The 15,195-nt window shown below is 41.5% G+C and overlaps 1 protein-coding gene across 1 annotated transcript; it reads right to left on the reverse strand.

Annotated features, from left to right (window-relative positions):
- Positions 1–600: 600 nt before the first annotated feature.
- NUP54 (nucleoporin 54kDa) lies at positions 601–13,816 on the reverse strand. The gene is given in 13 exon segments (XM_009578175.1): positions 601–1,430; positions 1,764–1,874; positions 2,226–2,345; positions 2,656–2,763; positions 3,264–3,357; positions 3,920–3,974; positions 5,703–5,899; positions 6,790–6,977; positions 9,821–10,050; positions 10,763–10,897; positions 11,098–11,181; positions 13,544–13,765; positions 13,768–13,816. Coding segments are annotated over 13 exon segments (1,722 nt in total). The 3' UTR covers positions 601–1,301.
- Between the last annotated feature and the right edge of the window lie 1,379 nt (positions 13,817–15,195).

Consider the following 15,195-nt stretch of genomic DNA (forward strand, 5'->3'; position numbering starts at 1 on the left):
ATTGGAACCATGCTTCCAGAAATAAACTAAGCCTTTTCCCCCCTTAATTACAGTTTCATATAGGCTTTTTTCCACTGTAATGGAACCATTCTTCCAAAAATAAACTCTCTCAAATGCACAATACAGCTCTAGCATGCCGAGGCTCTATTTCTATTTTTCTATCTTTCAAATTTTATGAGTGGAAATTTTTTTTTTTTTTTTTTGTGGCCAATGAACAAAATGGTTCTGTCTCTACCGTGTTTGAGACGTTTCTGCTATACAAACTCCTACTGTAGAGAATAATGTATTTTTGTTTCAGTTATTTTCAGTAACTTTTGTAATGAGGAAAAAAGGCAACTTGGGGGGAGGGGGGGAAGCTGTCTCTCCAATGCCAGTAGTAGCCACCTGCTCTGCAGTATTTGGCAGCAGGTAGGACCTACAGGACGTGCCCTTGTATTTTAGTTTGGGGACTGAGGCTGCCAAGCAGCTCTGTGCCATCAGGTTTGATAGCCTGTTACCTGCAGTGCCTGGAGGAGAGTGAAGTGCATCAACAAGGAGTTGTTAGCAGTTTCACTGCTTTGCTGATGCAGCTGAGAAAGAGCCAACACCATGCACAAGTTATTACAAAGTCAGACTGAATTTATTACTCTCCAGCAATTAAAAAAAGGCAGAAGACAACGTCTAGACATTCTGTTGTTATTTAAGGGGCAGCAAAGCTTTGTATAATTCACGTATGTCAAGTGATAAAAACGTAACCTTCAGATCCTTGCAGTCCAAAGGAAGAACAGAAACTGGAAACATCAACTTCCTGCAGCTTGCCCCAGTAAACTACTGGTATTGCAGAGACCAACATCGTTACAGCAACACACATATCTGTAATGATTTAAATTAGCTGTTCACATAATGATGTTACTTGATTGTTTTGACAAAAACATCAAAGCGGGCTAAGCTTTCCACAAACCAAGTCACAAGTGGAACAATTCCCTCAGCACTGCATTTCTAGGACAATGCTGTTGTAAAAAAAGAAAAAAAAAAAAAAGAAAAAATGTACAATAGTACATATAGTTTTATAGTAAAACAGTATCTGAACAGATTCAATTTTCCTTCTTTTATTAAAGCATATACAGCTTTATAAAATATAAACCTTCCAAAGGTCAAGTTCAAAAGCTTAGAAGAGGCTTCGCTAATTCTAAAGATAACAGCCAAAATACCATTGTTCCTAAAAGATACATGTTTCATTTTACCTCAACAGTTTTAGCCGTGGAAGGTGAACCATGAACTTGAGTAACATGTTCTGTGTAAGCCCAGCAGCATCCACCATGTCAACTGAAGACTCCTCCTCTGATGGGAATGCTCTCGTTCAGCCCATGTTCTATAAGTTTGATGTCCTCCAAGTCATCCTTTATAATGCTAATTAGGTGACTCAGGCCTTCTTGCTGCTGCTTCAGATGCTGCAGATAGTTTAAAAAACAGCATGAGCATAGTTCAACCTCACAGATCTTAAGTACTATTTCTCAAAGGTGCCATAGCCTTGGCGCATTGAAAAGCCTGGCATAATTTCTTTGGAAGAAGGAAAACCAGCATTTTCTGCACTAACAGCCTCACTGCATAGAGTGGCTTTGTACAACACCTTGATGCACTGTCACTGAGAACAATAAAAAGGACTTCATCATCAAACAATTACAAAAACGTGACATTATAGATACATCGCCCAAGTTAGTGCACAGCTGGCTTAAATTATGAAGCTCAAAGAGTATCCCAGGACTCCACCCAGTAATACTTACTTGCTTGATTTCCCTTAAGAGGTCTGCATCTATGTAATAGCGCTCTTCAGCCCGCACTGCTCCAAAGTGGTTTTGCATCCTGATTTGGGACATGAGCTCATTTAGTCTGCCCTGGGAAGAGAAACAGGCTCAAATCAAACACAACTCATTTACATCTGTCAGAGCTCCAGCATGTACCACTCCTCGAGTCACCAGGGCAGGAAACATTGCCGCTCATTCCATTTTTAATTTTCTTTGTTTCTGGAAGACATGCAGAGGGCAAGTAACTCCAATACTTTTAAGAACTCAAAAATACGAAATACCTATCAGTCATGCAGCAAAGAGCTTGACGCTACAACCTAGTAACACCACTCGACTTCTCTTCTGAAAGCTTTCCTCCACAAATACATATGCATGGTTTGGAAAACTTATATTCTTTTGTGAGGAGAAACCAGAGTTGTTGGCAAAGTTCTAACTACTCACCTTAAACTGCGTAGGTGCATTGAGTTCACACTGAATTGTATCTAACTGTACACGAAGCTGCTCTTCGTCTGCTTGAATGGCATAACCGCTTTTCCTTTGGATCTCCTGCTTTATTAACACCTATGAAAGAAGCCTTTCAGGTTCATTAGAGAAGACTTTGCCCACCTCTTTCCCCACTAGCCCAGCCCATCCACATGTCTCTTTGCCCTTCCTCCAGCACGTCCCTTATCAGATTTGTTCTGTCGTCTAGTTTGCTGCTCCGAGACCTCAGGGCAGTCCCACGGCTTCTGAGTAAGTGAGAGAGAAGGTTCCCAAAGCAGTAAGACATGCTGCACACCTGAAGCTTTCCCTGACAGCTCTGCCCCCTCTCAGTTTGCCTTCTGGCACTAGACTGTGTGTCAGAACGAGTTATTTAGACTATCCACGGTACCTGTAACGTTCTGTGAGAAAGTGCCATCAGTTTCCTTTTGTACTGTGCTATTTTTGCCATAGTTGTCGTTTGGTTTTTCTGCAGCTCACTGATGTCTTCTGATATTATCTGCAGAGGAGATGGAGTCAGTTGGAAGTCATAACAGTTTCTGATAACAGAACACATTAGTCCTGATTTGAAACCAGGAGTTTCAAAACAGTACTCCGTCCAGCATCCTCACCAAAGATGCTTTCAGAAAGATTTTTGCTAGACCTCTACTTGTTCTGGTTTCTATTTATTTTCATATGCAACTGGGATTTTCAGAAGGCATCAGAAAACTGGGTGCCCAAATTAGAGTCCGTGCAACTTAATTCAACTGGTTTGAATTAGCCTATAACAACACAGCAAGTTTGAACCTGAAAAAAACAAAAGCCAAAACGTACTGCTCGGTTTTTGGCCAAAAGGTATAACTAAGGAATGTATTAAGAAATAGTGATAAAGAGCCACAGCCTCATGTGCATGGTTCCAGTTTCAGTTTTCAGCACACAGGAGGCACGGGGGGGAGGGCTCATTTAGTAGCACATCCTTTGTCAACAGCAAGCAGTCATGATAAAGATGAGAAACCTTACGTCTAATCGAGTTTGATGCTGTTTGGTCATCTGATCTTGGACCTTCAGTCTTCTCAGCAGTTCCTTGAAACCCACCATTGGCACAGGAATAAGCCTACAAGAATACAAATATTTCTTACAACACATTTTTATATTAGACAGGTGGTACAGATTAATTATTATGAATATAATCTAAAGTTACAGATGATCTTGGCCTATTAGAAATTAAGATAATATATAAACACATCTTGTTTTGCTAAGTTCCACAGTCCTCACTGTTCATAACGTGTTCCTTTTTCATAAAGAAATCAGCCTAAGTTATCTGTAACCACTGGAGGGTACAAGGGTACATCACTTTCAGCGGCAGGAATAAAGAGAAAAAACCATAACGGTTGCAAAAAAAAAAGTCACAGTAACTAGTCCATATAATGGAGGACACCACAACTCGAAGTAATGGAAGTAAGGCTCTTTATCCTGACAACCCTGAAGCGCCTAAATGGGTAAAGGGATTAGACAGGCATTTCTAGTAATCCTCACTGTTTCAAATCAGATCAGCACTTGACAAAGATATTCTCTAATAAGTTTCTTCTAAGTTAGCTGAAGGGTACTACACAATGTTATATATTTCTCCCCTTTCCAAGTCTTTTTGTAATACTTCGACAGACTATTAGACTTACTTGTCAGGATCAGGATTATCAACTTTGGCTTGTTCCCATATAATAGGATCAACACCTTAAAAAAACCCAAACAAACATGTTTTTAGTATGGATAGATCTGAATAGATATCACATCTTACAGCTGTTAAGCAGGAAAAATGCTAGGAAATACACAAACCCTATGAACTATGCTAACCTGAATGACTGTTATACAAATTAAGGTTAATTAAACAAGGGTAGTTCTTAAAAGTCTTGGTCCTGGACTGTGGCAGTAAGTTCAGTCCAAAAGGCTGTCAAGCACTTGTACTGATTTGAAAGGAACAACCCACAGGTGATCAAATCGGAGAATCCATACATCAAGGGGAAAAATTCCTATCGTTTCCACTGTATGCTACACTTGGGTCATCTTCCCTCTTCAAGTTGCTTATTGTATTTAAAAAAAAAAAAAAAAAAATTAAGCAATCGGTAATTAAGTGATCAAAGTACCAAACCAGTTGGCAAAATAATCCCAGTAGGAATTATCATGGTTCCTAACAGGATCTGTGTAAGGATTTCATCTGTTGACGGAACAGTTGCTTGTTTTGCCATGAACTGCTTCATCAGGGAAACACTTAAAATAAAAGCAGCCTAATTGTACACGTACATCAACATCATGATGCAAGTTATTACATTCTCCAAACCTCACTGCAAATCAGATCAGTGTATAAAATGCACATACCTAGGTATGCTAGGAAAAAAACACGACAACACTGACAGGGCAGCAATTGACTTGCTGACCAGAGAGGAACATGCAAAAAAGAATAAAGAAGTGCTGGTAATTTAACGATTTCAGGCCAGCTTAAAGAGGAGACCAGAACAATCAGGTGCCATACCATTCCTCACTGCACAACACTCCAGATCATTCCTCATAAAACATATTATCTTTATACCAGAACTCATCTCTCAAGGTGTGACTGCTTCTCTAGAGCTCAGCACTAACAGCTCTTCTTGCACATGCTACTGCTTGATTATCCAGCCTACAAACTCAGCTTCCTTCTTAGTCACGGACTAACAAGCCCAACCATGCTTACACAGGCCTTATGATACACCTCCAATATTAAAGAAAGCCAACTTGCTTGTGCACAGAGCAACTACTTCTCCCCGACGTTGGAAAACACTGCTGCTTGTCTCTGATTTTTCTGCAAGAGTAGGCCAAGTTCTTTTTGGAATCCAGATATCATAACCTTTGCTGTGTTTTTAAACGCTATGGTCTTATTGAACATGCTACATATTGTCTGCTGGAAACCACAGGCTGCTTTCCCTGACCCACTGCAGCGAGTTCACTGCAGGTACTACATGGGATACTGTATAGACATAGAGAATAAGCGACAATTATCCTATGAAATGGCATGAACAGCACTTAACTAGTCTAAAACAAAGCTGTATACGTACTATCTGTGGCCACAAATACAGGCTAAGCGACGCCCCCGAAAACTAGGGAGTGAATATAGGACATGATTATTCTAATATTTAACCTTTTTTTTTTTAATTGGACAAGTTGAAGTGATTTATGATGGCTAAATCATACAGTATAGTATTATGTGGCATATTACTGATAAATCATAACTGTCTTGGTGGACTACATTGCACTTCAGTGGGAAAACTGGCTGCAATTAAAATTATGTCAGTATGCCAGAATGCCTCGGAAAGTCTTGTAGTTTTAAAAGGTGTTTTCCAGCGGGCCGACACCTGCATTTTTCCCAGAGACCCAAAAAAGCCCCAGCAGAGGCCCAACCGTGCCCTCGCGCAGCCCCAGACCACATACCGGCAGGAGGGTTCTGCAGGAGCTGTTTGACTTGTGCGGGGGAAAGCTCCGTTCTGGCCATGGAGAGGCTGACCCCCAGCTGCTGCAGGGACGATTTTATGTTGGCTTGTTCAAAGTGGGCGTAGAGGGTCGTTGCGGGAACTCTCCTCGAAGTGCCGTTGGGCGAGCGCTCAACAACGTAAATGATCACTTCTGTCCTGAGCAAGACAGGAAAGGACAAGACAAGACAGTGTACTGTCAGAAAAAGGTCAGCAGCGTATATAAATTAACACAATAAAGAACAACCCTAAATCAAAGTTACCACTTCTCCCAGCTGACTGTTAACTTCCTTTAGCTAACTGAGATATAAAGTACCAGTAAATGTAGGGTTTAACACAGCAAGGCAGAAAGAGGAAAGCTGTAAATACGCTACAAAATTACATTCTCCGCCGCAGTTTTAACAACCGTATTATATGGTGATACTAGTACTACATTAAGAATAACCTAAAACCTTTGGTCTTTAAAAAAGAATGAACGAACTGTGGGACAGTAAGAAGCAGAAATGTCAGTGTGCTGAAGTAGTTCAGGAAGACTAGCCTGAGGCCCCCAAACAAGTCAAAGCAGACAACGCTCTGACATAACACATGCAGAACAAGCCAGGTCAACTAGCTTTGAACAGCTTTCCCACTGAAACAAACATTTGCGATATGAAACACTGCAAAGACACCATTACTATGCTCCCCAATGCCCTTCCATCTTACGCATGACCAAGTGAAGAATACCTCACAGCTCTTAAAATACTAAGTATTTATCCCACTCTGATGGTTAGCATCCTCATCTCCAATTTTTGCTGCTGAGCAGGGTCTGGAGAAGCCTATTGCCTGACCTGAGCTGAGGTCCTCAACTGTGCACGCCAGCAACATACACAGAAAAGATACTGGACTTAACGCCTTAAGAAAAAGCCACACAAAGGAATGAGAGACATGAAATCAAACTCAGGATGAACAGATCTAAAATCAAGGAGAAAGGGAGACAGAGAGACTAAGCACCAACCCTTTATAACATGCAATACCAGATAAAAAGGCATAACTGCTTAAAGCGCACATACTGGTCATCTGGCATCGTTTTAACACCTTCTACATTGACAGTGAGGGTCTGGTTTCCTCCCAGAATTTTGTGTAGTGATTCTACGAGCTGCTGCTGCTGGCTCCGAATATCTATTTCTTTTCGGTTAAAGACCAAGACAACGAGGCCATCTTCATCTTTGTTGTTGGGCATTAAACTGTAACCCACAGCCTGCAAATGAAGAAACAAAAACTGGGGATATATTACTTAGCCAAAGCGTATCTATGTGGCATGCAGGGGAGGGGCTAAACCCCTCAATTTTTAGACCAACTGGTTCAAAATCTAAGTTACAACATACTCAGAGATGCAGAAACATAAAATCAATCCCCCTTTAAAATGTTCTCTCAAAAGGCCACCAGTAGAGTAGCTCAGTAGATTTTTACAAAAAGTTTGTAAGTATCCATTCCCCATCCTAAAAAAAAAAAAAGAAAAAGCTATGGACTGGGAGATGCCAGCCCAGCAGGGTATTTATGCTACTTCAGAGCTGATATCAGTCAGGAACATTTTACAAATTTACACTTTTGCTAAGTTGCACAAGGAACCTAAGGACCAGACTTTAATACAGAAAAATTATTAGAGTTCCAGAAGAGTTTTACAACATTACATTTCCAGATGTCTGAATGAAAAACAGTTACTGACATAACCTAACTGAAAGATAAGCCAACCATAAATCTTTATGGATTTCTTAACATTTTCTTACTGTAGATCCGGACAGTTTGCCTGGCAGTGCAAGTCAAAATATGGACACGGAATATTTCTACCAGCTAAGACATGCATCAAGTAAGGTTCTCGCACAAGAATTTGGGACAGCCAATTTTCCTTGTGTTAGCAAGTGTCGTGGATTTTTTGTACAATTGCTTATAAAGTTTAATGTTATCTTTATCCTTGCTGTGATAAAGCTGTAGTAAGGTTAGATGTTTAATTCAACATCATAATCTAATACAGGAACACTTGTTGCCATCTGTGCTAAGTAACAGCGTGCTTTCCCCGTTTCAGAAAAAAACCCCGTTGGCTCCAGTGCAAACTCCACCTGACTTCTAAGAAAGACCTGAACTGTTAACTCATTATAAGCAAAAGCAGAGCAGCAGTTTTCATCTCATCTTGCCTATGAACTCTCACACCAACATATCACTGGTGACATGTTGGACAGCAGGTGCTTTTTAAGGCCCTGACACTCCATGTGGGTGGGTGACTTGTGCCTTTCCCCTCGTGCAAGTTCAGCTGAAGAGAGAAAAGAGTTGGGGATGTGCCCAAGAGCCTGGTCTTTGTCAGCAGAGGGTAATTCCCTGCGATGGTGAGCCTTGCAGAATCAGCCTTCTTCGGTTGGGCCATCCTGTCGTGGAGCACAACAGTGACAGCTAAGGAAGAATTTGGTTTTAAGCACATCCCTTTCACTTTCCTAATTGTGAAAGAGGCCCACACTGCGGGGAGAGACTTGCCAGTGCGCGGAAGACTAAATCTCATTATGTGCAAACTTGTACTAAGACCACACGCACACGACTCCTCTGGTATTTCTGTTTAAAATAAATAAATACATCTTTCACGATTTCTTTAGGCAATTAATTATTTTCAAACTGTAACAGATTTTTTACTTCATTGTGGTCCTTCAAATGACGGCCTATATCACATACCTTAGAAGCACACTTTTCTTGGTTAAGAGCTGCATGCTTCTCATTTGTTCTAGAGCTGGAATTGTGTACAAGTGGTTTCCTTGAACACCTGTGGAACCCTTTGGGTAATGCTTCATTCTTATCAGATGTCTGATGCTTACAGAGGCAATAAACCAAACTAGCTTATGACGCTTTGCTCCGATACCTGTGCTATCAACTTCTCCACTATTTTTCTTAGGCATCCGCCGTTGCTAGCATACATCGAACTTTTCAGTATTTCACTTCAGGTATGTGAATTCATTATGGCATTAGTAATACTCAAGTCATAGGGACAAAAATAAACCTAGTATGGGGCGTTGTCTAACTTGAAAGGAAAACTTCTCCTTCTGGTAAATGAAACTCCAAAATAACTGATTTTGCACAACTTATACCTTGCAATTTTTCAAAGCCCAGAAAACTCTAAACCCATTTCACGCAACAGCTTACAAGAAAGTAAGCTTTCAGGTGCATTATCAACAAAATATTCAAGGTAACACCTAAAAAGGTAATGCAACAGAAGCCAAACATTTTTTATGCAGGCACTCAGTTGCTGCTAAGATTTTATAGAAGTGTCATGATGTGCATAATCAAAACCAGTCTTAATTAGGTATTAACCTACATTCAGGTTAGAAAGTTTGCACTTCAAAAAATCAGCTTGGGAAAGGAGGGTATCACCATGCCTGACCCAAATCCACTTTCAAGTCTGAAGCTCAGCAACAAAGTCAGCAGGCACGAGATTTGTGGAGGATGAAGAGCTACATATTCTTTGTTGACATGAGAAGAAAGATCTGGAACTGCTGACGATATAATACAAGGAATGGAGTCAGCTTTAGCACTGGCAAGGATAAAGGCAGAAGAAAGCTGAAGGCTGGTGTATTTAAAATGGTATGCACGGGCCAGGTTCACAGAGGGTTTCTCTAATGTAGGCAAAGCAATGAAGAAAGACCCTGAAGTTCTTACTCCAGATGTTAACAGCTTCTTTCAGATGTGAAGGTTATTTTAAATAGTTTCTCTTATATTGTAACCTAAAAAAATACACATTAAAATTCATTTCCAGAGATCTGCTCCAACCACAGATGCACTAATTTGAATGCTATCACAGAAAAAGGTTAGTTTCATGATCCACATATGCACTTATTATCTAGTACCTCAACAACACCCAGATTTCCAGCATCTATACATCTTCAAACCTTTTAACTAGCATGCATCAGAATTGTGAACATTACCCGGAAAAATACTGTTTCAGAATACTCTTAACAGTAACAAAATCTGATTTAACACTCATGAGACAGACGGTCACACAGCCACTCAGCAAGCAGAGTAACTGCTTCAGAACTGTTGGTGGGCAGTTGAACAATCCCATACCTTAAACCGGCAAAAGGGGTTTTCCTGCGTGAACTCCACTGGAGCGATGTTATTGTTGAAGTAGCCTTTGCCGGTTCCCCAGAAGGCCTGAAGCTGGTTCCACTTAGCCAAAATAGCATCTCTCTCATCTCCTAAGAGTGTCGGAGCCGAGAGGGCACTGGCTGTATTGATGAGCTGGTTCGACTGGGCAGGTGTCTGAGCAGGCTGGCTGAACAAGCCACTTCCTAATGCTGTGTTGGATGAAGAAAAACAAACGAATTCCTTTACCAACCAAGACAGATACACTTGCTAAGAAGCACCATCTGTGTATCATTGGTATCACGTCTTTTCCCATTTTGAGAAGCAAAATAAATGCACAGTACAAATAAATCACCATCAGATAATGTTTTTTAAAAGTGTCTTTTTACACCCAATCTTCATCAGCAACAGAAGTTCTGAATGCTAAGTTAGAAGACAAGATTTATTCTTTTTTCTTTAATTGAGATGTCTATATTCCCCCATTACATCATCTGGCACCTTCAATATCTAAATCTGAAGGGTAGATTTGTTATTATAAATTCAGTGGACTCAGAGCCTGCAGCAGGTCATTATCCAACTCAGATTTAAACTAAACTCAACACTGTTTTTCTCCCCTTTCTAGTAATGCCAACATCAATTCGGTAACTACTCTTTCTACCACTGCCAAACCAAAGGGGTGAATATTGTTGTCGGAAACTCAAGGGTGAAGGTCAGAAACTTGCTTGAGCTTTAGTTTAAGAACAAGGCAAGGGCTGCAAGCCTAGGCATTTCAAAAGCCAAATTTCTGAGAAGCCTCCATCAGTCAAGAGGTAAGTGTAACAGCCTCCTTTTATAATATACTTCTGTCCCACTACTTGTGTCCCTGCTGCAGCCTTATGCTTTCGTTGCTAAAGAAGGGGTAAATCTAGAGAAGGCCATACTTACTGGTCTGTTGCTGCTGCGTACCAAAGCCTCCGAAGCCTAGCCCAGTTCCCAGCCCACTACCCAAGCCAGTTCCAGTTCCTGTGCCAAAACTAGTACCAAATCCGAAGCCTTTGTTTTGGGTAGCACCAAAGAGTCCTGGGGAAATAAGCAAAGAATTATTGAGATAAAGAGCAGAATAGTACCTGTGAAATGCAAAACATTATTGTGCAGGCTGTTCATTCTAAAGCAAATACGCTTTAGAATATGCCCTACTGTTCATTCTAAAGCAAATACACTTCAGAATACACCCTACTGTTCATTCTAAACCAAATACTTTCAGCCTTGTGCTCTCTTACCGCTGGTGCCTGTATTGGTGGGAGCAGAAAAACTAAATGCTGGTCCCGCAGTGGTGGTAGTTGTCCCAAATCCTCCAAACGCACCTAACAAACAAAGTTTGCAAGTAAGGCAGACGGCACATTGTAAGCAGCAGCCGTGCATAACATGACAATAAACTGCACACTTCAAGGGGTGTTATGAGAAGAGATGTTGACAGATGGATGTATTATGTTACAAGCACGTAGTTCACATTGATCATGGGTATCGAGTTCATTGTCCAAGGAAATGGGGGAGAAAACATGAACCAGAAAGGCAATACATCTATGGTGTGTCAAGAAAGCAAAGAAAAAAGCAGCAGTAAACTAACATCCTGTTCCTTTACCAGCAGGATGTGCTTTCCTTAGTGACAGACACAACTAATAATAGTATTTCTTAGATTCATTCTCAGGAATACTTCTAGTCAATGTTGTTGCTGGGTGTTTAATAAACAATCTGATGTTTTGTGAGCTTTTTAAACATTCCTAACGTCTTCAGAGCAAAAATAGAAACAAACAAGTAAAGCTTGAGGCTAGGGTGCACACAATTGCTGTGCTTACATGGAAATGCTGTCACAGCAACCATTTCTTTCTACATACAGGTAAAATTCTACACGGTCTTTTTTTTTTAAGCCTAGTTTTCCTATCATCATTCCCATTAAATCTCATTTTGAGGTTCAACCACTATCAGAGGAAGACGGATACAAAAGCAATCAGCCTTCCACAGATTTTCAGGAAAACCAGTCACTGGCTAGCAGGAGGAGACCTAAGTGAGGGCCTGAGCTTCACTGTGCCGGAGAAAGCCCCAAGAAACCCATCTTCCCATTTGCCCCCTTAGAACAGGTGCCCTGACACAGGGCGGCTGTGCCGAGACAGGTGCTACCGGCCCGGACAGCCTCCCGGCGCGTGAGGCTGTGCAGGTGCTGGATGCCACCACACCGTCTCTTTGCTTCGGTGGTGCAAATGCACCATTGGCCCAAGGTGCAGCCTGCGGACATCTGACTAGCCCTGGAGAACCAAGTATCTCCGTTTCAAGCTGGTTTTACATGTATTCAAATGAAGAAAGACAGTCTGCTAGAAAGTATTTGTCAAAAAGATGCTGCCACCGCTAACTCACGTGTCAATAGCGCAACAAAAAAAAAAAAGTCTCTCTACACCTACCACACTTACTGCCCTCTTGTATACATAACAAATAAAAAGCTTAAACCAAAGTCGACATGCAATCGCATTTTATTTTCATTCAGCAAACATCCTGATGCAAGTGGATATAAGAAGTTTTTCCCCGTAACGTTCAAGTTTCAGTCCTACCAGCGAGTGAGCAACCCTAATGGGAGTACCATCAGATGACACACTTTTTAAGTAGCTTTGTACTCACAGCAAATTTGGTCATCCTTTCTTGAAAAAGGATCTAAGAGTGCAAATTGCTAAACAAAATTAAGTACCCAATTTATCTTCTGGAGGAGTTCAAATTCAGCTAAAGAAATACTGTCCAATCGTGTTCACACCAAGTAAAAAAACAACAATCAGATCTCTCAAGTGCACAAAACAGGTAGGAGTATGCTAATATGGGGAGCAATGACACTGTGGAATGAATATAATTCCTATACGAGCAGCGGCAACGAGACCCCACGGGCTAATTCTACACAAGTAAAAGCGTTAGAAATACATACATTAAGCATTTTTATATGAAATGGAAAAGATTTAACTTGAAATTATATCAGCTGATCGCTCAGAACTGATGGATCCACACGGGGCCATAAACGGTTTTCTTAATCGACACCCAGCGCACACATCACGCACAAGACCCTCCCAGAAGCACAGTCTCTTAACGAGAGTCTGGGATGCATGCTATTTCAGGGTGCAGAACGGTGTTTAGGAAACAAAGATCACAGCGAGGGCTGTTCATTTTGTGCTGATCGTATAAAATTTGTTTCTCCACAGAAACTATTGAGGTGTAGTGCATTCATGACAGCCAACGGAAGGCCAATGAGGAGACACGGGGGAAGATGAAAAACATGACTGCAGTAGTCCAAGAATCTCATGTCAGGAAATGTGGCATTAGGGACCCGCTCTGCAATTGTTCATAATTGCCTGAATCGGAACGGAAAATTGACTTTGCCATTTTGTTAGGTAATCGAGGCTCAATTTTAGACTGAGTCAGACTGGTAGGTCACCACAATTCATTTCCATTTCAGAGACTGAGTATTTGGTACATGGTTATTTTTCCTCAACAGCTACTTCTTGAGAATTTAATAGGCAAAACACCCTACAAGCTTATGGCTCTCAAACCCATTCCACTTTCAGAGCTTTTATCTCCAGTCTTCACCAGATATAAAGATTAGTACTAAACACAGATTCTCAGTTAGGAATGTAATTCTTGGACCCCTGCTGCTAACATTTATTACAGAACAAGTATTTATGCATTATCTACCTGCACTTGCCAGACTGTTACCAAAATTGAATGGTGGAGTTGAGGTAGTGGAAACACCGAAATTCCCAATATTAAAATTCACTGCAGGATTAGCAGTTAATCCGAAACCCCCAAAATTAAACCCACTGGCAGTGGAGTTTGTAGTTTCAAGCCCACCAAATCCTGACAAGCGGGAAGCAGAAAAAGAGCAAGGTAACATTAGTTCTAAGTAAAAGGTAGGGTCAGGAAAGAAAAGCTGAAATATTCTTCCATCACCACAGACAAGACAGGCATAGTTAAAAACAAGAGTAAGATATTAACTGGCATTAAACATTATTTATTGAACACAAAGAAGACAGTTAAAAGCTTTCTGTTTAACCCACTCTCCCTACATCACTGCTGTAAGCATGTTATTTTTCAACTATACTGCATATAAAGCAGCTAACATTTTTCCCATCTTATTTCAAATCTATACATGAAAATATCCATATGATTCAACATTCCCGTTAAGAGCAATTTTTAACTGCCTAAGATTGCTCGATACAGCTGCATCTGTACTAGTGTAGCTGATAGTAGCATAATTATTTCATAAGCTATCAGGAAGGCAAGAATAAACCATCTGCATACTAATACCATACCCACATAAGAGCAGCGATAGCAGAACAACCACAAAATACAACTCCAGCAGCTGAGGCACCACGCATGCCTCAAATACTCCAGGGCGGACTTATTCAAGTTATATTCTCAAAATCTGTCCACTCCAGCACTTGCTGGTGACTTACCTTACCTCCATCCAAGTTTTTCAGCGCTAAGAAAAATGGGCTAACACAGCGGCTCCCCGATTCCCTCCCCAGGACGTGCTGAGAACAGGTTCATGCTAGACAGACAGACAGACAACGGGAAGTCCTGGGGTCTGATCCCCGAATTCCCTCTAATAGTGGTCTGCGAGCACAATAAACTTTGCAACAGTGTACAAGCAGTGCAAGATTATCTTTTACTTTAAGATGGGCCTAGAAAGTGTGTGTCTAAAACAGCCAAAGTCAGAGTGAAAGCCCACACGGTACAGCCCAGGCTAACTACAGCAAACATGAGCCTTGTCCAGAGTTCTTATTCAGAATGTCTACTCTAAGAGACAACAAAGAATGATTTTACTAAGTGAGATTAAGGAAGGCTCTGGCTTACATTTCACCAAGACTCACAAGTCAATTGACAGCGGCAAAACAAGTAAGGGGGAAAAAGTCTTTCTTCCTTTACAAGTTAAACAGTCTTTTACATTGCTCAAAAATTAACTTCCAAGAGCATCTAATCCAAACAGGAACACTACCGCAATCAAAAGCGATGATCCGAGTGACCTGGCAGCATCAACCAGGCACCACCGTGCATCACCACACCACCCCTAAGCGCCCTAAGAGCCACGGACTCTTCTTTCGGCAGGATCGAGTCCTGGACGCCTCTCGACACGGACCCGCCACCACTGCGCAGGAACTGCTCACGCGGGAGAAGGAAAAAAAAACCAACAAAACCCGGCCGGTACGGTGGGGACAGCGTTTGACCGAAGGCGGGCGGGAGAAAGCAGAGGGGGAGCTCGCATCTCACCGGCTCTGCCGAGAGGAGGGGAGAGAAGACGGCGGGCCCTGCCAAAACCCCGCCGAGGGCAGCTCCGCGCAGCCCTG

Source organism: Fulmarus glacialis, unplaced genomic scaffold, assembly GCF_000690835.1.
Source record: "Fulmarus glacialis isolate BGI_N327 unplaced genomic scaffold, ASM69083v1 scaffold1945, whole genome shotgun sequence".
NCBI lineage: Eukaryota > Metazoa > Chordata > Aves > Procellariiformes > Procellariidae > Fulmarus > Fulmarus glacialis.